The sequence below is a fragment of the Diabrotica virgifera genome, chromosome 2 (genome assembly GCF_917563875.1).
Source record: "Diabrotica virgifera virgifera chromosome 2, PGI_DIABVI_V3a".
NCBI lineage: Eukaryota > Metazoa > Arthropoda > Insecta > Coleoptera > Chrysomelidae > Diabrotica > Diabrotica virgifera.
Window position 1 is genome coordinate 108,170,259 of NC_065444.1, and position 23,472 is coordinate 108,193,730.

Consider the following 23,472-nt stretch of genomic DNA (forward strand, 5'->3'; position numbering starts at 1 on the left):
TAGACTTGTTTGAGGTTTATACCCACTTTTTATCTTTTTTAGGTATTCGTTAGCCCCTCTAATTTCGTTGTTTTTGAAATGTTCTTCCATTTTTTCTATTTGTCCATTTTCATAGACTCTCTTTTTATTTCTACATGTCTTGTCTGCTTTCTGTCTTGCGACTTCAAATAATGTTCGTCTTTCCCGTGTTCTTCTTGTTATGTACATTTTGTGTGCTTCATTTCTTTCCTCGATTGCTTGTCTGCACTCGTCATCAAACCATGCTGCTCTTCTCTCCTTTTTCTTGTTTCCCAGGGTGGACGCTGCTGCTGTCAGTACTGCTGTTTTGATATTAGTCCATTTGCCCTCTATGGAGTGCAGTTCTAGCGTCCTTAACTCATTTGCGACTTCTTGTTCGAACTTCTCTTTACATTCCTGAATCTTCAGTTTTTCCAGGTCCAGTTTGTTTGTTCTTTGTTGTATTTAGTTTCTTTTGCTGTTAACTCTGCATCTAAATTTGGTTTGTACTAAAAGATGGTCTGATCCACAGCATGCTCCTCGTCGTGTTCTCACATCGGAGATACTACTGGCTGCTCTTTTGTCTATCAGCACATGGTCAATTTGATTGGTTGTGGTTCCATCTGGCGAAATCCATGTCATTTTGTGTATGCCTTTATGTGGGAAGCATGTGGAACTTATAACCATGTTTTTACTGGTGGCAAAATTTATCAAAAACTCCCCATTCTCGCTTGTTTCATTGTGCAGAGTGTTTTCCTATTGTGCCATAGAACTGCGGTTCCTTGCCTATTTTAGCATTCATATCACCCATTATAATCTTGATGTCATTTTTTGGCGCATTATCATATACTATCTCCAGCTGTTGGTAAAAGCTTTCCTTTGTATGTTGCTCTTGATCTTCTGTTGGACAGTGAATATCATTGTTAGGTTGAAGAAGTGGGTGCGAATTCTCAACTTACATATCCTTTCACTGACTGCCTGGAAGTTGATGATTTTTGACTTAAAATCATTATCCACCACAAATGCGACTCCACATTCTTTGCTTCCTGGTTCCTTCCCACTATATAGAATTGTGTGCGTTTTAGTGTCCCTGACACCTTTCCCCAGTCATCTTGTCTCCTGAAGAGCAGTAATCATGATCTTATATCTTTGATCAGTTATTAGAATATCCCTATTATAGGAATATTATTTATTGACACGAAGGCAATTCCAATAAGCGGGTTCGACTGTAGTTTAGCATTGATCCCATCTGGACCCGGAGATCTTCTATTTTTTAGTTATTTAATTGCATTTTTTACTGCTACACTGTTTATGTTTATTTCTTCCCCTACAATTTGTATTTCCGTCTCTGTTGGTTGTGAGTACAGTAGACTCGCGATTATCCGAGGTAACTGGGACCGTGACTACCTCGGATACGGAAAAACTCGGTTAACACTGAGATTGGTTATATTGATAGAAAAACACGTAAATAATCATAACTGTGGATATTTTAATGACAAAATTAATACAGTACCGGGTGATCAGTTAAGGGTAGCGAGCGGCCATATCTCATAAGATATTGGTCGTATAGAATTGAGAAAAAAAAATCATGGTAAAAGTCGCCAAGAGAAATTGCTGGAAATTATTTTCGAGTTTATCAAACGTCCGCTAGAGGGCGTAACAACCAACACAAAGTAGAAAAATGGGATTTTTATAGAATTTTGTCCAATGAAAGTTTATCGATGATATCATTTTCATATTAACAGACCATTTCCCTACATTTTTTGTCTAAAACGTTTTGTTCTATCTATCAAAATAAAGCGGTGGGGGAAGTTCAATTGTTTTTTTAAACAAACCAAGATTTCTTCCGTTTCTTTTGACCGATTTTAGAAAACTTAGGCTCATATGAAAGAGCATAATTTGCACTACAAAACTCTTATTTGGTTTTTAATTTTTGACGTTTTCTGTCGCCGCTAGATGGCGTTAACTGAAATGGTAGCAAATTTTTGAGTTTTTTTCAAAAAAAAACAAATGTAATGATATATTAATTTTTATATATTTTAAAAGAGGATAAATTTCTCTATAATTTAATGAAAATAATTTATTATCTACCTTTTTTTGAACCGTTGATATTGACCAAAATATAATTTTATTACATTAAAAAATGGCACGCCACTGTTTTTTATCAAAATAAAAATCAGTTTTGTAATCTCTTATTATTTGCTAACAAAAAGAACCTCTTGACTTTTTTTCGTTAGACAAACGGTTTTGGATTGAAAAAATAAAATAGGTTTACATACTGATAATTATAAGGTTCAAAATTATTTTTAAATATTACATCTCACAATAATAAAATTATTACCTATTATTTTTATCATTAATAATTATTTAATTAGCGAGAGAATGCATTAGTTCATAATTTATTAATAATAATTATTATTATTTCATAAATTAAATTAAAAATCAAACTTAACTAACATCGCATTTAAGCGAAGCAGGCCATGATCTACGAAACTGAAAATAAAATGAAAGAAAACACCAAATTGTCAATCACGCTGATATTTATTTTGACAGTTCCTGCCATTGACATCTAATTTAATGTTATGTAAAAAGTATTTTTACAACAAATCATGCCTTTTACGAATGAAGAAGCCTTTGATATGTTGAGAATTTATTTTCAATGTTTTGAAAATGCGGCGATTGCTTCTAGGCAGTATGCACTGCGTTATCCCCTCTGTAGACGGCATTCGAGAATGGTTTTTCGTCGTTTAGCCTTACGTTTAAGGCAACATGGCCAAGTGCAACCAACTCCAACTTTGAGAAGAAATCGTAGAGTAAGAAGAGAAGATAACATTATAAATGTGTTGGCTTATATTCATGCAGACCCCCATTTAAGCATAAGAGAGATCTCCAGATATTTAGGAATATCCTATGGCTCAGTGCAAAAAATATTAATGGATTTTAAAATACATCAGTATCACGTCGTGATTCATCAATCCTTAAAAGAGACTGACTTTGAACGTAGGCTCGATTACAGCTACTGGCTTAGAGACTTCATTAGGGAAAACCGTCTTATTTTGTCACAAATATTATGGACAGATGAAGCATCGTTTAGCAGTAATGGCAAGGTAAATCTGCATAACATGCATTACTGGTCGGACACTAATCCACACTGGTTACGTGAAGATTATCAGCAGGGTCGATGGAGCGTTAACGTCTGGTGCGGTGTTATTAATGGTACTATTATCGGTCCGCACATATTTAATGGCAATCTAACCGGTGACATGTATTTGAACTTTTTATTGAACGATTTACCAGAACTCTTAGAAAACGTGCCTTTAGAAGTAAGAAGAAACATGTGGTTTCAACAAGACGGATGCCCGGCACATTATTCTCGAAATGTGCAAGATTTTATGAACAGGCATTTTCCTAACCGTTGGATTGGTAGAGGCAGCCTATTTTTCTGGCCACCACGGTCCCCTGATTTAACCTGCCTTGATTTTTATCTATGGGGCCGAATAAAGGATTTAGTGTATAAAACTCGACCAACTACTCGAGAAGACATGATAGTCCGAATTCAAAACGCGATAAATATTATACCAAGAGCGGAAATTGAGGCAGCTGTCAACTCCACCCAGAAGAGATTGGACCAGTGCATTCAAAATAACGGACAACATTTTGAACATTTACGACAAAATTATTAATTTAGTTTTAACGTTTATTTTTAAAGTTCTGTGTTCTTGTTTTTAGTGTTACTGCTCTTGCTGTTGTTGGACAGTTTTATTAAGATTTTTTTCCAAATATGTAAATTAGTATGTTTCGAGATATGGGCGCCCCATGTAAACATATCTTATTTTTTCAATCCAAAACCGTTTGTCTAACGAAAAAAAGTCAAGAGGTTCTTTTTGTTAGCAACTCATAAGAGATTATGAAACTGATTTTTATTTTGATAAAAAACAGTGGCGTGACATTTTTTAATGTAATAAAATTATATTTTGGTCAATATCAACGGTTCAAAAAAAGGTAGATAATAAATTATTTTCATTAAATTATAGAGAAATTTATCCTCTTTTAAAATATATAAAAATTAATATATCATTACATTTGTTTTTTTTGAAAAAAGCTCAAAAATTTGCTACCATTTCAGTTAACGCCATCTAGCGGCGACAGCAAACGTCAAAAATTAAAAACCAAATAAGCGTTTTGTAGTGCAAATTATGCTCTTTTATATGAGCCTAAGTTTGCTAAAATCGGTCAAAAGAAACGGAAGAAATCTTGGTTTGTTTAAAAAAACAATTGAACTTCTCCCACCGCTTTATTTTGATAGATAGAACAAAACGTTTTAGACAAAAAATGTAGGGAAATGGTCTGTTAATATGAAAATGATATCATCGATAAACTTTCATTAGACAAAATTCTATGAAAATCGCATTTTTCTACTATGTGTTGGTTGTTACGCCCTCTAGCGGACGTTTGACAAACTCGAAAATAATTTCCAGCAATTTCTCTTGGCGACTTTTATCATGATTTTTTTTTCTCAATTCTATACGACCAATATCTTATGAGATATGGCCGCTCGCTACCCTTAACTGATCACCCGGTACTGTCTATAAAAGATAAAAACATTTACCTTATCAATATTACTGTTTAAAAAAGTCTTTCGATTTTGTATAACCTTTATTCCTCTTTTTGATTTTGAATCGGCGATGTTGCGTCAAGATTGAAAATTGTAACTTACCTGTTATTACTTTTGCCTCGGTTAACCGAGGAGCTCGGATGACCGAGACTCGGATAATCATGAGTCTACTGTATTCGGGCCTTTGTTCAGTTAATAAGTCCTTATAATGTTGGACCCATTTATTGTAGTTTGTCGTTGCGTGTTTCGTTATTCTTGATCTTGTTCAGAAATTTCCATGATTCACTGCATTTTCGTCCTATTATGTGTGCTTCGATTTTTTGGCACTTTCGATCCCAGGTCTCTCTCTTACTTTGAATGATTTTATGTCTCGATTCTCTTTTCTTTTCTCTATATCTGTTGTAGTCTTCTTCATTTTTTGTGTTAAGCCATTTTTGGTATAGTACCTTTTTTCCTTGACTAGTCTCTCTGTCTCTGAATTCCACCTAGGACTTACGAAGTCCAATTACTTGTTAGATTTATGACTAGGTGTACACAAATAAAGTCCTTACCTACTTGAATAGTTAAGTACATATTACTTTAATAAATGTTTAAGTAAACTTACCTTTTTTGTGTTTGGGAGTTCCTTGTACAGGCATTATAGGACTGGGGTTATCGTGATCAAAGCTTTTTAAATGATATGATAAACCACAAACAGATTTGTAAGTTCTACCGCACTTTTCAACTGGACAAGTATAAGGGGGACCATGATCAGTTCTGACCTTCTTACAATGCTCTAAAATGTCAAAATCTATACCCATTCTTAAAATTATATAGTTTGTTCAAAAATAATTATCTAACATTATTTAGTAATCACATTTTTGCTTTTGATTTATTGTGGCAAATTGGCAAAATCTGAAAAAAAAAATTCAGAGGTAAAAAATTGTATTTTTGTTTAGACAAACGTTGGATTGTCGGATTCGGATTGGATGAGTTGTGACTTGTGACAGGTGACAGAAGAGAAGGAAGACTGAAATGTCAATGTCAATGGTTTGTTTTTGACAGTTTGCCATAGGTGGATTGATAGATAAAGGCGGCGCCAGACATGCGGCATGCGGTATTTGGCAAATACTGAACAAGTGCTCGCTATTTGCTTATGGACAGCCTAAGTCTGACGTCACAAAATTGGGAGCACCTTATATTGGCTCCAAACTAAACAATTTTGATTGTAATGTTAAATGGTCATAAGGAATTTTTCATTTATGTGCTTTGTGTGGCAAAATAAGACTTCATTTACGTATTTCGTTAAAGAAACGTGTTAATTTAGAGATTTTTGTTCGTTTTGCTCAGGTGGTTTTTATTCCTTGATGATTGAAAATAAACATAACCTCAACACTGTTTACGTTCTAATCATTGCATTAAATTAACTCACCTGGGCCAAAACGAATAAAAATCTCTTAATTGGCACGTTTCTTTAACTAAATACCTAAATGAAAAGTCTTATTTTGTCACACAAACCACGTAAACAATAGATTAAAAATTCCTTATGAGTGTTTAACATTATAAACAAAATTGTTTGGGGCCAAATATAAGCTCCTCCCAATTTTGTGACGTCAAGACTTAGGATGTCCATTAGGGCAGTCATGAGAGCAATAACCCTAATAACACAAAACATTCCATGAATGTTCCTAGAATGTACACACAGGACATTGAAAACATTCCTGGAATGTCCCCAAATGCACACGAATGTCCCTGGAAAGTACCAGGAAAGTGCTGTGTCAGCATTTTAAATATTCTTAGAATGTTCTGTTGGAACATTCCATGAATGTCTACGAATGTTCTTTGGACATTCACAGTCTATTTTTTAGACTGAATGTCTTGTTGGAACATTCCATGAATGTTCTTTGGACATTCACAGTATATTTTTAGACTGAATGTCTTGTTAGAACATTCCATGAATGTCTACGAACGTTCTTTGAACATTCACAGTATATTTTTTAGACATTCACTGAAATATATCGTCAGTAATGTGACAATACCTCCTATATGTTTTTTCATGAGGTTTGCAGGAGACGAAAAACATTTTTTAAGGTCACTTTCTGGTTTCGTACGTATTCTGACTTTTTTTGTAGTAAATAGATAGTTGAATTTACTGCAAAACAAGTCAAAAAATATATGAAAACAGGAGGTGGCCGAAACAAGTTTTTAGTCTATCTTACAAATCTCTTGAAAAAAACAGATAGGAGGTACTGTCACATCACTGACGATATATGGCCATACCAAATAATACATCCTTGATAAATATAAACATTTTTATTGCAAAAAATCTTTACATACATTTTTAATGTAATTTGCTGACATTCCTAAATATTATAAAAAAATGTGTCACATTTGCTTTGTAAACCTTTCTTTTGCTTTTCGTAGCCACATATTCCGTTTACTTTCTGGTTTTTTGTAGACCACTTCTCTCAGCTGATTCTAAAAGAAAATAAAATAAAAGGTAATTTTTCTATCCTTTACAATTAACAATCAGAAGAAATATTATTTACAGGTAATAATATGCATAAATAATAATAATAAAAAAATAAATATTAAATAATATTTAAATAAATAATAAATAATATTTAATAAATAAAATAATAATAATGAACATTTTGTATTTTGACAACGACATCCGATGTGGAAGTAGAAACCTTAACAAAATTATTTTTTCAAGTAAATTGTGGCTTATTTCCCCATTAGAATAATTAATTACAAAAAAGCCACAAAGAAATAGATTTTTCACAAACAAATAAGTATTTAGTATTCATTATATTTATTGTTTTTATTATTTACTTTAATGTCCTACTGGTACATTATTTGACAAATAATGACATTTCGAAGTCTGTTAAGTACGATATAACGCCCTTGGGCATTAAATTTAAATAACGACTTAGATACTGTCAAGTTGACAAATATCAACCTAAGTAAAACTATGGTTACCACAATTACGTTACTACTGTTACTGGTAAATGTACTTATTTAAAAACTAATCAATTCAAAATTCATTCAAATTTTTCGCATATAAAGAATAATTTAGTCGGGCATTAAACGTTGAAGGCACCACAGGTATTATAATAATAACGCTTTCGGTCAACGTATATCCCTATAATACCCTTGGTACCTTAATAACTGTAACATAAGATTATACCTTAATTCTTGTTTTCGATTTCTGATGTTTTTATTTATTTACATTGAATATTAATCTGTTTTGTTGTATAATCTACTTCGCAATAATTATGTGATATATTTGACTTAAAATGAATTCAAAAATTTTTTGTAGTTGGGCAACAATGTCAACTTAGATCTCCGATGTAGATAATGAATTACAACAGTATCTATATTGTACGGACTGTATTATTAATTAGGTTATGCATATACCTGTGTGACATAAGCTATTGGAACAGCACAGTCTCTCAAACGAACAGATGAAAGTGAAGTTCTGTCAATATCTTTTTCTAAAAAGTGTTTTGAACATACTCCTCTATTAACAAATCTGATCTATACTTCATGTCTTCTTCGCAGGATCTTCTGGAAAGCTAAAAATACAAAATATATGCATTACTAAGCATTATTAACAAATTTTAGTTTTAAATAAAAAATATGATTAATGAACTCACAAAATTATTATAAAACAGCTTAGAAATTGTTTATTAGTATAGTCGGTTCCCCAAACTCAGACACAACTGGCTAGTGATTTTAGTAGGTATTTTTTTTTTGTTTTTGGCCAATTTTGCCAAAATTACAGTAATTAGTACTGAGACTGAGTTTAGCAAATCGACTATAATATTCTGTGTATTCATTAGTTGGTACTGCATATTATAGTGTGTGGTCTACCATCCTATTTATAAACGCATACACTAGCAAAAACGCAAAAAGAATTATTTTAGTTTTACAAATCCTTTTGTTATTACCTATCTCTATTTACTATTTTAGTTAGGAATAAGCGAAGTTTGTGGCTTATTCACAATTATTATTAAAATAATAAATGGATATGACCAATTATTAACATATAAAATAAAATAATAATTCTTCTGATTTATGCCTTTTATTCACTTTGTTATATCTACGTTACTTAAAAGATTTTTTATGAATAGTATTATTAGGGTATTAATAGTATTAATTTATTTTCTGAAATACAGGGCATGCTTTCGTTTACATATTTGCATACTAACCTTTTAATAGGGCTTTTCATTCACAGTCATTTGTTTTGAGCTTCTGTCATAATTGAAACGTTATTCCTGCAGATTTTTTTATCTACATTTGTTTCTGCTACTCCAACTGCGTTAAAAACAGGACACCATTTTATGCACTATGTTAATATTAATACTATTAAAGCTATTATAAAAGTATCCGAATTAAAAAAATATTCTTAAAAAGCACAAATAATACAAACAACTAAAAACAATCCACGGCAAGGCAAGGTCGCCAAGATGAAGATGCCAAGATGGCCGAAGCGAGGTCGTTGGTTGGTCGTTTTTAGTCACGTGATGCCCTCTCAAGCGCCATGCACAAAAATATATGCACGGCGAATTTGAAAATGAACGCAAAAGAAATAAATATAAATGCCTCTCTTGGGTTTTGCATAAGTTATAAGTATTTTTTTTATTAACAAAATCGCATTCCAAATTGAATATTCGCGAACAATAATTTTTATTACATTTGTATGTTTATAATCTTGGGAAACTCTTTAAATTTGACATATTATTGCACTGTAGGCCTAAAATGTCACTTAGTTTGTCTGGTATGTTATAAGTAATGTTGTATCTCTTACACGTATGTATTATTTCGCAACTTAAAATATAGGAACATTGGTAGTATGTTCACAGAATGTCTTATGGTAACATTCCAGGAATAATTTAAACAGATGTTCACCGAATGTTCCCTAAATGTCCAGGACATTCAAATATTGATAGAACTTTGGTAGTACATTCCTGGAATGTTGTGTGTTGTTAGGGTAATAGGTTATTACCTCCACATTCTATACTACTGCATGGATTTTAATGAAATTTTAAGAATAGCCTGAAAATATCTCCTTATTCAAAGTCTGCCCTATGCCGATGTGTGCTTTTGTCTTGGGGACGGTTCCCACCCCTTCTCGGTGGTGGAAAATTTTTTGGTTAAACAACTACGGAAGTTGCTAGGAACCCAATTCTAAGCAAAAACTGTTCTATATTTTTTTTTTCGAAAACTCAATACTTTTTGAGTTATTCGTGGTTGAAAATTGGCCATTTTCATTGTAATATAAAACACCTTTTCAAACGATTTTTGCGAATACCTTAAAAACAAAGCATCTAACTAAACAAATTATATAAAACATTTTTGTAGCTCATAAAAAAAAACAAAGAGATTCGTTCCTTCTTCAATCTTCTAGTTATAACACAAAAAGAGATATGGTAGGTAAAAAGAGTTTGTTTTTTTGATGCATGCTCAAAGCAGTGTATTCAACTTGAAATAACAGAGAAACGGTCGATTTTATGTATATAAAGGCCGCGTCTCACCATCAAATAATTTGATCAAACAGCTTGAGCAAACTCCGGAAGTACGTCAAAGTGACGTCACAATTGCAGTTTTTTTGAAATTCTAAAAATCTGAGCTGTAACTATCAGTCTAGTTTGATCAAATTTTTTGTATTGAGTTGTCTAGCTTGTTTGTACTTTATTTAAAATTAAAATTTTTCATTATTATCCACAAATGAACACTCAGGATGTGACGTCACTAACTGTCACTTTCAGTTTGCTCAAACCAGTTTGATCAAATTATTTGATGGTGGGACGCGGCCTTAATGCTACCAATACCTTTTATTGTGCTTGAAAAGTCCTTTCAAATAAGCAATATTAAATGTCGATTACATTCAACTAAGCAAGATATGCTGCAAAAAATTGATGACTAACGAATTTTAAGAAAAAAATTGAGAAGTATATTTAACCCCTCACCCACAAGAATTTAAATGCATCGTTTTCCTTCTACAATACATTTTACTACAGTGTTATTTTTATGTTCAAAAAGTTGAGCGGGTTTAAAATGAATGGTTTTTGAAAAAAATAAGATCAAATTATAGAGCGCATATTTCAATTTTCTTAAAAATCTTCTTTTTCTCCATGTAACTTGAAAATGATAAGAGATACTGTTATAAAAAATAAAATCAAAATGTTTATCTAGAAAAAACTTTCATTTTTGTATGGAATCTTTTTTTTGGCATCTCTTATCATTTTCGAGTTACATGGAGAAAAAGGATTAAGAAAATTTAAAAATGCGCTCAATAATTTGATCTTATTTTTTTCAAAAACCATTCATTTTAAACCCGAAGTTAACACTTTTTGAACATAAAAAGAACACTATAGTAAAATGTATTGTAGAAGGAAAACGATGCATTTAAATTTTTGTGGATGAGGGGTTAAACATACTTCTCATTTTTTTCTTAAAATACGTTAGTCATTAAATTTTTTACAGCTTATCTCGCGTAGTTTGAATGTAATCGACATTCAATATTGCTTATTTTAAAGGTCTTTTCAAGCACAACAAAAGTTATTGGTGGCATTATACACCTAAAATCGACCGTTTCTCTGTTATTTCGTGTTAAATACACTGATTTGAGCATGCACCAAGAAAACAAGTTTTTTCACTTACCATATCTCTTTTTGTGTTATAATTAGAAGATTCATAAAGGAAATAATCTCTTTGTTATTTTATAAGCTACAAAAATGTTTTAGTTATATAGTTATATAGTGTTATATAGTTTTTTTAGTTAGATGTACTTATAGTTTTTAAGGTACTGTCGAACACGCTTATTGGAATATCCTTCGTGCCAAGCAAAATATTCTTATAACCGGGATATTCTAATAATCGATCATTGGTGGCTAGCCGTAATAAGTGTAGCGAATATACGTAATAATAGTACATACTATGTTAATATGTATATTTATATTGTTTTGGGTCTTTTTATGTCAAGAATACAATAGCGTACCGTATTTGTTAAAAAACCAAAAGTACGCATTATATTATGTTGATGCATACAGTAATTAATATGAAATGTATGCAATATATAGATTATGTAAATATTTTCGTATTAAAATACATAATATACTTAATAAGAAAATTACTTATTTAGTCTTGAAAAATAATCGGTAAATGTAGCTTGTTTTCTTGTTACATAAAATACTAGTCACTTTTGTTGCTCGGAATTATAAAAATTAGAAAAATTTACAATGGTTTGGCCACCCCAAAAATGTTTTATAATTTTACAAGCTATTAGGATGGGCGAACTGTTTCTTAAAAATTTTATTACAGGCAACTGGGTGGCAATATGTATAGTTTCTACTCATAACATAATAGTACTCATAACAAAGCAATAAAATATTTACTACCTATCTGACAAACCCAAATAATATAAATTAAACAGCACTACAGGCCTTCGAAAGCCCTTGGCGAGAAATTATAATACAAGACATAATTTAAATTTTTAGGAATTTCGAAATTATAGGTAAAAATTTATTCGTTGACCTGAAATATATGCTAATAAACGGTATTGTCTTATGAATACGTATGCCAATAAACGGATAAATTTATTGAGGAGTAAATGAAAACGTTTCTGGACCTCGAATTTATATTCCATAAACCGGGATATTCCTATATAACCGGTACTCTAATAAGCTGGTTCGACTGTATTCGCAAAAACCCGTTTGAAAAGGTTTTATGTTTCAATGAAAATGACTAATTTTCAACCAGGAATAACTCAAAAAGTATTGAGTTTTCGAAAAAAAAGCACAGTTTTTGCTTAGTATTAGGTTCTCTAGCAACTTCCGTAGTTACTTAAGCAAAAAATTTTCCACCCCCGAGAAGGGGTGGGAACCGTCACCAAGACAAAAGCACACATCGGCATAGGGTAGACTTTGTGTCTTGGGCTATTTCCTACTTACTGTGAAAATATCACGAAAATCGATATTGTAGGATAGAATTCGGAGCCACATACCCTCATTGACTGCCCTATTAAGATCGGTGAGAAATACACGATAAGTGAGTTAAAAAAGAAAAAGCAATCATTAATGGCATCATTTAGAAAGCCCGTTCGCAAAAAGCAAAACAAAGCTTAAAAAGTGGTTTGCTTAAAAGTGACACCATACACCATCTTCTCATTCTTGGCTTTTTTCTGTTATTTAATAACAAACTTCCACCGGACTTAATGACAAAAGCGGCTAAATTTATAAGAAACTCTGTATCACTAACCGTTATGTACATACCTTCCTTATTTGTTCGTTTAGAATATATTTGTTGTTCCGACAGTGATTCGATACACGAAAAATCTCGAATATGTGGTGCAAGGTGCTTGCCGTTTAACGAACACTTTCATGAGCACTCAAATATTAAATATCAAATTTTGCTATTTAGCAAGCACTTGTTCAGTATTTGCCAAATACCGCATGTCGGATGTCTGGCACCGCCTTAAGATAAGGGCAGTTCGGCAGTTTGCCGTTTGCGTTGCCTGTTGACATTTGATGTTGACGCCTCCAATTTTGTTTATTGTTATTTAATTATTTATTGCATTGCATATTGCATGCATTATAAGTTCAGAAATATTTTGTTTTGAAGTTATTATACAGTATATTTTATCACACAAGAACATATTACTAAAACAAATTAAATGTAAAATCATGTTTCATACAACTGAAGTAAAACAAGAAGTTGGTGAGAGGACTTTCAAAAGAGAAATAGATAATGAAGTAGATGAAGTTCTACAGGATAAATTTAAAATTGAAATTAAGCAGGAATCTACCAGGACCAGGGAAAATACAGATGATATAGACATAGACATTAAGAAACATCCTATAAAAGTTGAAATAGAACAAGATGATGGTAAGTAAATAAAGAGCAGTTATGTACATTTAAGATCTCTATTATCTTACTGACCAATAAAAATATTCCTTTTGATCATCTAAAGCCGGAATGAAATGACTTGTGTACTTGGTGAATAATCGTCACTTGCATATACAGTGGAACAAGGGCGGTCATATATCTTAATTCAGGGGGGGGGCCATTTTGTACAATTAGATATTAGCTCTCAATTTCAATACAGACACAAAACGCAGAATGGGATGTTTTATATATTGAAAAGAGAAAATAACAATAACTCGAATGAAATGAAATTATAAACAAAAAACTAATACTCTACATGACGAACTCTATGTTTCGGCTCACTCCACTTTTAGCGAAACGTTCTATTATATTGTCTTCGTTAATAACAATGTCCTTGTGGACATGCATTAGTGCAAGGCCAGTTAACCGTTCTTCACCCATATTGGCCCTCAGCCAACTCTTAAGTCTTCTCAGTCCTGAAAAACTCCTCTCTGCAGATGCAACACTTACTGGAAGAGTACACAATATTTTTAAAATTTTATTAATGATTGGATACATCATTTCATCACATTGTATGAGAGCATTTAGACCATCGCTCGGAATTTCCGATTCTTTGCTGTGTTTCCATCTCATTTTCCATAAATGTAGCTCTGCAATAAAAGTTCAATAAAGGAAGGTTAAGTACAAGTAAACATTACAAAAATGAGCTCTACAGAAAAATTTTGTTTTTTCTGCAAAAAAAAGGTAGTTCATGCTGTAATGTGCAGTATTTGTAAGGGAAATTATTTTCACGAGAGTTGTGCAGAAAAATCTGGAGCAATGAAAGGAAATACAATCAAATGTGGTCAATGTGCAAAAAGTGAGGTTAAGTCGGATGAAGTCGATTTTTCTTCAAACAAATCAAAGGAAATCTCAGAGTTTCAAAAGTTATTTCAGAAAATGGAAGAATCTATGGAATTCCTGAGCAGCAAATTTGATACTCTTACAGTGGAAAATCAAAATGCATTACGGGAATTGCGAGATATGAAAAGAGAAAATATCCAATTAAAAACCAAAGTTAGCCAGCTGGAAAAAAGAATCTGTGAACTAGAAATCAAAGAATTTTCCTGTAACCTAGAGATTCACGGAACTCAAATCAAAAATGAAGATCCCAAAGAAGTTCTAATGGAAATTGCTAATGATCTTTTATCATGTAATTTTAATAGTCAAGATGTGTCAGACTGCTTCAAACAAGAAACCAAAAATGGAGCAATAATTGTTGCAAAGATGAGATCACGTGATATAAAAACTAAGTTTATCAAAGCACGAAAAAATCGTAAAATGGAATCTAATATGCTGAGTTGCAACAAAAACAAAGAGAATACCTCAAAGATCTATATAAACGAGCAGCTCACCTTTACAAACAGAAACTTGTTTAACATTGCATACAAATTAAAAAAGGAAAGGAAATACAAATACTGTTGGACAAAAAATGGTAGGGTATATGTAAAAAAATCTGATGATTCTGAGCCAATTTACATTCACAATGAGGATATTATCAAAACTCTTTAATATTATTTGTGTGAACATTATAGTAAAATGGAAAATACGTTAGTAAAATGGATAATGATTGTAAATTGCAAATAAAATTTAAACTGGATAAAGTACAGTGTGATAATAGTACTGAGTTTAACATACTCTACCTGAATGCTCAGTCTTTGAGAAATAAGATATTGAACTTTGAAACGTTAGTTGTTAAGTTAAATATGCCAGATTTAATTGTAGTGGCCGAACATTGGCTGAGAGTGGGTGAAGAAACATATTTTAATGTGAATGGTTATAGTTCAGTTTTTGTTTGTAGGGATAAAGAAGGTGGTGGTGTAGGGTTATTTGTTAAAAGCTGTTACGAGTACTCAGAAGTCTACAGATATAATAAAAAGTGTTCAATGTTATTTTTACAGATCGATAGAAGTATTATAGTGGGTGGAGTATATCGACCTCAAGATTTCTACTGCAATGAACTTTTTGATGCACTGGATACAGCACTAAACATATTTGTGAATAAAAAAATTCCAGTTTGGATACTAGGTGACTTTAACATAGACCTTATTCAAGAGAGTATCCCACAAAAATTAGTTTGTCAAACAATTGTGTCCAACGGTTTTAGTATATTAAATAAAACTAACCCTACCAGAATCACCAATCATTCGGCTACATGTATTGATTATGTGATGACAAACACTTTAAACTTTGATGCAACGTTATATATAGTAGATGAAGGTTTCGGTGATCATCAACTGCAGCTATTAAAGGTAAAAAACACATCATTTATAACCACTGACAAGTATTATACAGTAACAACTTTAAACAAACTGAAATTCAAAAATGAAATATACAGCTTGCAAAATCAGATTTGGAATGAACCTGATTCTTTATGTGATGAAATATTACGTGTTTATTTAAATAATCTTAATACAAAAACAATTAAAAATCGATTTCGACAAAAAAGTGCACCATGGTTTAATGTCACATTACATAACCTTGTTTTAAAAAGAGATTTTCATTATAGAAGGCATAGACAATTCCCTAATAGTAAGTTCTTACAAGATGTTTATAAGTCCGTGCAAAATGAACTACTGAAAGCAGTAGGCAAAGCAAAAAAAGACTATTTCACGAATAAATTATCCGATGCACAAGGCAATAGTAAAAAATTATGGGCAACTATCAATCACCTTATTCATAATGCCGAAAATACAAAAAAAACAATAACAATACATGAACTACACTATCAGAACTCGATATATAATAACTCTGAGGAGCTATCAAACCAATTAAACAAATATTTTTCACAAGTAGGAAAATCTCTGTCAAAAAACATAACACCTTCAACAAGCACTCCAATAAATGTATCACCAAAAGAATATATATTTGAATGGCAACAAGTCTTAGAAATTAATGTTCAAGAGGTTGTAAGAAAACTAAAAAAAGGCAAATCTCCTGGCTGGGATGGCTTTGGTGTTGATATTATCAGGGAGTTTGAAGAGGAGCTTCTACCGATTATAACTAAATTAGTTAACCTTTCTCTTGTCACTGGAACAATCCCGAGCTCTATGAAAATGGCAATAGTGATACCACTTTATAAGGGAGGAGACTCAAAACAGCCAGGAAGTTATCGGCCAATATCTCTCTTAACAGCTATGTCAAAGATATTAGAATCATGTGTAAATCTTCAAATCGTAAACTTCTTGAATACAACTGGTGCCTGGTTTAATCGACAATATGGTTTCAGACATAATTCCAGCACAGTGTCAGCAGCTACCGATTTGATTACAGATATATATAGTAACTTAGACAAAGGATTAAGCTGTGTATTTGTATCACTAGATTTACAAAAAGCTTTTGATACAGTTAACCATGAGTTTACTTATCTCAGTGCTTGAACAATATGGTATAACTGGTATGTCCTTAGTATGGCTCAGGGATTATTTGACTGGCAGAATACAAAAAGTGCTCTGTAATAATGTACTTAGTACAGCAGAAGACATCACATGTGGAGTTCCTCAAGGGTCTATATTGGGACCAACATTGTTCCTTATTTATATAAACTCCATCTCCAATCTGCCTTTAAAATCAACGCTATTTTTATATGCTGATGATACGGGACTCTTGTATGCTGACAAAGATCCCAAAAAGCTAGAATATGTTGTAGAAAAAGATCTGACAGATATAGATGACTGGCTCAGATACCACAAGCTCTCACTCAATATGAATAAATGTAGTTACACAATAATTTCAAATATTGAAGAACACAGAGAGCTACAGTTAAATTTTGGAAAATTCAAATTCGTTAAAAAAAATGTTACCAAATACCTTGGCTTACACATAGATAATCGACTAACATGGGAACAGCATATATTGAACACGTGTCAAAAAATAGCTCCAGCAGTGGGTATGCTTGGAAGAATTGCTAAATTTATAAGTATCCCACAGCGTAAAATGATCTATCACTCTTTAATAAATTCACATTTGTCATATCTAACTATTGTTTGGGGTAATACAAATCAAAAACAGCTACATCCTCTCATGGTGTTACAGAACAAGGCTGTGAAATATATATTTCAACTGTCAAGACTTCATCCAACTGACGACCTGTACTATCAGAGAGGAATTCTAAACATTGAGTCGCTATACATTTTACAAGTTTGTATATTCATTCATCAAATTAAGCTTTCTCAAACACGTACAAATATTACTCTAAGACGTATAGAAGATGTGCATGACCATAATACCAGACAGGGAGGTAGTTTTCAAACCGTAAGAATGCGAACTACTGGTGCACAAAGAAGTATATACTCAAGTGGTCTGATTTTGTATAATAAGTTACCCACAAAGATCAAAGACTGCAGGCTAGAAAGATTTAAAACTGAATTAAAAGAGTTACTTCTTACTAACTACTACAACAGATAGCTTTAATTGAATATAATTCTATAACAATTTAATAATAAATAATAATTCAATCATTTACTTTAATACAATTTCTTTAATGAATCTATATAGGAAAACTTAACCTTCAGTGTAAAGTAGTCTAAAAAGTTTTATGTTATGTAATCTGTTACCATTATATTTATGTTTATTATGTTACCACAAAACCAGCATAGCTACGGCTCTTGGTTTTTTAATGTATTTTTTTTTTTTGTATATTGTTATTACGTATTTTAATAAATGGAATAAAAAAAAAAAAAAAAAAAAGTTGACTTCAGCACGTCTCTAACTGTCTCAAACAAACTTCCATATTTTGCAATCAAAATTTCTACGGCGGAATGGATGTCATCTTCATTTGAATGAATTAATATAGCAGGAACACATATTTGCAGATTAAATACATCCATGGTTTCTTGCTGGAAACGACACTCAATGTCGGAAATGATACTTTCAAGTAAAGGAATATATATCGTTATTCGAAAGTATTCTGTGGAGGAATGAATATCTGGATTAGGTCGATTTTTCATGAATTTATTCACTCTTGGAATACATAAATCTATATTCAAATTTTCTAGACATGGCATTATTTCTTTAAGCAAAGCATTGAAATTTGTTTCTGCATTGTTGCGTTTGTCTTTCAAAACAAGCAGCGTATTTAGAACAGCATTCTGTGTAGAGCTTATAGCCAAATTTTTTGTTTGCAATAATTTGCTCAGAGGTAACGTTATTGCGAGTACTTCATTTAGACAAAACAAAGTGATAATAAAGCTGCAATTTGATGAGATCGCAAGTATATGCGTCCTAGCTTTACTGGAAGATTCTCTTTCGTTCCATTCGGAAATCAAATTCAAAGCTTGCAAAATTTTTTCAATCGATGCTTTAAACTGCAGAACGGAGTCGTGCCGTTCTACCCATCGCGTTTCACACAATCCAGAGAGCTGATCACCCAATGTTTGTTTGAGGACATAATTGCGTTTAGAAGAGGCTTTGAAAAAAGATATTATTTCCTTCATTACCCCTACAGCATTTCTCACACATTGAACGTTTGATGATTTCGACAAACTCAAATTTAAAGCATGATTGAAACATGGACATCGTACAGCTATATTCATTTCTTTTTGAATTTCTTGGACGGCTCCTTGTTGTTTTGATGTCATTACGCTGCATCCGTCTGTACAAATTCCTACACAATTTTCCAATGGTAAACGAAATTTTTGAACTTGTTTTATCACTGATTTTCCTAAAATAGTACCATTCAAAACCGGTTCCAACGTATCGGGACTGAGCTCATAGTTCTCAGAATGACAATCTATGAATGACACAAAATCCTCCCGCACGTTGTTACCTTCTAAGTATCTAATAACAATCGACATTTGGGAAACATGTGCTATGTCAGTAGTTTCGTCAAACATAATGCTGTAATATTTAGCATCACTAATTTTTTTCACGATAACAGACAAAATTTCGTCTTTACAACATTCAATCAACTCATTTTGCGTTCTTTTGCTAATATATGTGGCACGTGACGACGTGTTTCTTAAATGCTCTTCTAAAGTTTTGTCTCCTGCTTCGATTCTGAATCGAAGAAGCTCTCGGAAGTTTCCCTCATTATTTGTCACATTGCTTTCTTCTAACAATGGCCCGTCATCTCTATGGCCACGGAAAGGTATACATTGTTTGGCTAAAAAAATTATAGATCGAATGATTGGTTTGAGCCGATTTCGATTATCCTCTATCTGCCTGGCTCGAGCACTATCTATCAAATTTCTTATATCTAAAGATCGGTTTTCGTAACATTTTATAAAATTATCGCTCGATAAAACCGCTTCAATGTGATATCGATTTGTATTATGTTTATCTAGCACACCATCCATTCCAAATAATTTTGCAAATTTTGTAACTGGTGTGGTAACCAAACTTTGCAAACTTGTTGCTTTATTTTTACCACCTGAATTTGCGAAGATAGCACAGTGCTTACAAAAAAGTCCTTTCTTCAAGTCCGAAAACGCAATCCAGTTATATTTTTGGAGATGATCGTATCTCAAGTACCGCTTAACTAACTTGTTATTTTTGTTATGTTCAGAAAATGGAAATGAGTAGTTTTTTTCCGGAACCCACGTATTTTTCAAATAATTATATTTTTGAAAGTCTCCCAAACCACTCAAACCATCAACAACTCGACCAATGTCGTAGTTACTAACTTCATTGGACTTTTCTACAGCGACTTGCTTTAGAGTATTTTCATTATTAACTGATGTTTGTAATGATACTGTTGTAAGTCGTTCTGGCACTACGAGATTCTGTTGAGAAGACGATGAGGAAGATGACCGGGATGACCCATTATCACCCACATCTTTAATTACTTTCTTCGGAACAACAGAAAAATACGAATTCAACGTATTCGTATTGTTTGCCCTCTTCATTTTCTAAAAAAAAAGAACATTTGTGATTCCGGCCAAATGAGAGATGGATATGCCCAGGTTTTTTCATTTGAGCCTAATAATAATTTGCAGTCACTTTTCGTTCAAATCGGAATCTATTAACTTTTGTATTTCGAAATAGCATCCTATATAGCGAACATCTGCGCTGGACGAGAGAAAACTGCAGAGTATTATTTACTCATTGCTGATGTATTCGTTCCGTTAGCAAACAGAAAATTATTCCTAACCTATCTATGGATTTTTACTCACCTGTCACCCTGGAATAAAATGATGATTACAATCCGGCAATATATATAGTGCACTGCACCTATGTCACCTCTATAACTACGATACGATAGTGTATATCGGGTAGACGATAGATACATCAGAACGTTCAAATTTCTACACAATACACAACGATATAACTTCCATAAAAAAATATGTACATAGGCATTCTTATGTTTCTGTTTCTACACTGGACGTCGCCGGTGTCGAAATTCGCGCGGGAGGCGATGCACTTGCATTGGCGTAACCAGAGTTGAAGAGACAGGCATTATGATTAATTATCATTATTACAGATTGCAGTATCTAGGTATTTCAAAATCCGTATGTGAATCCATTCAAAATAATTAATTTACAGAGTAAATAATTTAAAATATTTTAACATAACATTATCCTGTGTTACTAGACAAGTTTATTTAAGGTGCATTGCCACCTTTGGGGGGGGCCATGGCCCCCATGGCCCCCCCTTATGACCGCCCTTGCAGTGGAACCCCGATAAGTCGGCCCCTGATAACTCGGAAGTCCGGCTAACCCGGACCGATTTTCATCAGACAAACAGTTCAACAATAAAAATGTATGTAATATAATATTTGAGAGTTAATGGGTATTTGTGTAATTTGAACTACATATAAAATGACTCGTGGCACACGAGGTTCATTGTAGTATTATTGTAAACAACAGGCACCTGTAGTATCCTGTATTTATTTCAAACTGTCTTAGCATTGTTTAAAAAAGACTAAAAGACTATTAAAAAATTATTTTTTAAACAATGGTTTTAGTCTTCACTGTTATTAAATAACATAACATCGTTGCGATTGAGACCGTATTGTGTGTAGTACAAGTACAGTCATATTGTTCGCTTCCGTTCTGAAATAGTGTCTTAAATCTATTCAGATTTTGTGTTTGCATGTTTTTTTGTCTACATTGTGAACGTTGTCTATGAAATGAACAATACTCTATTCCTATTCTGTACTCTATACAACTAAACCACATTCAAATAGCAAATTTCCAACTATAAACAAATGCGCGTGTTACTATTCGCCCACTCATTCGTCAAGAGGCTATTAAATCTAATTTATTGCCCTAAAGAGGCGGATTCTCATTTTACAGGTCCAAACTGGTCAGTCTGCAAATTCAAATTGTAGGTAGCGTGTTGGTTTTTAAGATACAGTTCAGGACGACCCTGTTTAGCTTCCATGCACGTTTGTTTACTGTTGGGAATCTGTAAAATGAATGGACTATATATTATGTAATTTAGATGTGTACTGTGCATATATTTTATATTTCATGTTATTTTAATTATAACGGAGTTTATCTGTAAGTAAGTATACCGTATTTTATTAACTTTTACCATTTTCTGTGGCTAACCTGGATTTTCGATAACCCGGATCGGCTGCGGTCCAGATTAATCCGAGTTAATGAGGTTCCACTGTACTTGCCATGTCGTGTGAGTGGGTTACTCTGGTTACTCGTACAGTTATTTGTCACTCGTTGCCACTTGGTTTTCCATTTCTTGTCAGTAAAAATGACCCGAGTCTAAGGGATCACTATGATTCGTACACTTCCCACATACATACTTGTCTATACTTGCAAAAGCGCTCAAAGGAAATGTACCCATAAATAATATGCATTTACTGTGACTGTTCATTTAGACCAGTACATTTAACACTAAAAACACGGGAATAAATCGATTTTTAAATACACCACCTAGAGACTTGTAACTTTTTGCGTTGTCTTCAGGATGATGTCAGGAGAAAAATCTGAATAGAAAAATGGGTGGAAATCAACGAACTGTGAATACTGATGGAATGGCCCTGTCCGATTCAAACAGTAAAGTGAGATTGCTGCCAACATACAAGAGAGAGGTCCTAGAGAGAAACAGAGAATTTGTCAGGGAAAATTTGGGCCATGCAATTTGAGTTGCCTATATAAACTTAAATCAGGAAAATGGACCTCATATTTTTAACTTGGTATCAGGACTAATGGGCAGAATTTCAAAATTTCTTCTTCTTTCTCTAAACTCCTTATGCCCCTCAGGGGTGTCGGAGGAATTTCAAAATTTAGATACTTTTTTGTATTTAAATATGTCAGAACTCTCTTCTTCAATAAAAGAAGTACTCGCTTTAGTCTTTCTTTTTGGCATATTCTATTTTGTAGGTTTTAAAACTGCGCCATGATATTATTTTTTAATAAATATAAGTAATTTTATTGTGTATCATTTATTGACAATGACAAATCAACAAAACAGTCTACCCTAAGTACATATAGGCCTTCGGCCCACATATAAAGTTTTTTATTTATGACCACACCGTTGAAACTTTTTGTACTTGTTATTTGGGTGGAGTCGGACAAATTTGGAGCTTGGCGCATTATGGTAGTGGGGCGTTTGTCTGTCAAGCGGTGACGAAGTTGTCAATTTTATGCAAGAAAAAAATTTATAACCACATCGGTCATTTTAATTTAATCAATGGTTTTTATCATATAAACAGCGAAAACAATTTTGTCGGACAAAAATATTGGGGCATATGACGCGTCGGACACGCTAAATATGTCAAATTTATGAAAAAAATAAATTTATTACCACATGGATAATTTTAACTGAATCTACCATAAAACCTTTTTCCAATAATGTGGTAACCTTGTCGGACAATTTTCACGGGGCATATGAGCAGTCGGATGCGCCGAAGATGTCAATTTCCTGAAATTTTTTTATTTATTACCATTTTTCCGACAAGATTAGTAGGTTATAAGTAATTATATTCTTAATCAAAAAATCAAACTGTCGGACAAAAATATGGGGGCAAATCGACAGTCGGACAAAAAATT

General features: G+C 32.7%; 2 protein-coding genes and 1 long non-coding RNA gene across 3 annotated transcripts in view; 1 reads left to right on the forward strand and 2 right to left on the reverse strand.

The window, feature by feature from the left end:
* The window catches only part of LOC114335863 (bromodomain-containing protein homolog), a 141,372-nt gene extending 135,784 nt beyond the window's left edge, over positions 1–5,588 (reverse strand). Inside the window, exon 1 of the mRNA XM_028286150.1 lies at positions 5,217–5,588. Within this exon, the coding sequence (XP_028141951.1) occupies positions 5,217–5,412 (196 nt within the window). The 5' untranslated portion in view covers positions 5,413–5,588. The remainder of the gene's footprint in view (positions 1–5,216) is intronic.
* A 1,301-nt stretch (positions 5,589–6,889) lies between these two features.
* LOC126879583 (uncharacterized) lies at positions 6,890–9,284 on the reverse strand. The gene is made up of 3 exons (XR_007696133.1): positions 8,806–9,284; positions 8,012–8,169; positions 6,890–7,069 (listed from the first exon to the last, which is right to left on the reverse strand). It is a non-coding gene; the product is annotated as an uncharacterized LOC126879583 (long non-coding RNA).
* Positions 9,285–14,242: 4,958 nt separating this feature from the next.
* LOC126880764 (uncharacterized) lies at positions 14,243–15,034 on the forward strand. The gene has a single exon (XM_050644817.1). It carries the CDS (start codon positions 14,243–14,245, stop codon positions 15,032–15,034), a length of 792 nt encoding a protein of 263 aa, XP_050500774.1.
* The last annotated feature ends 8,438 nt before the right edge of the window (positions 15,035–23,472 follow it).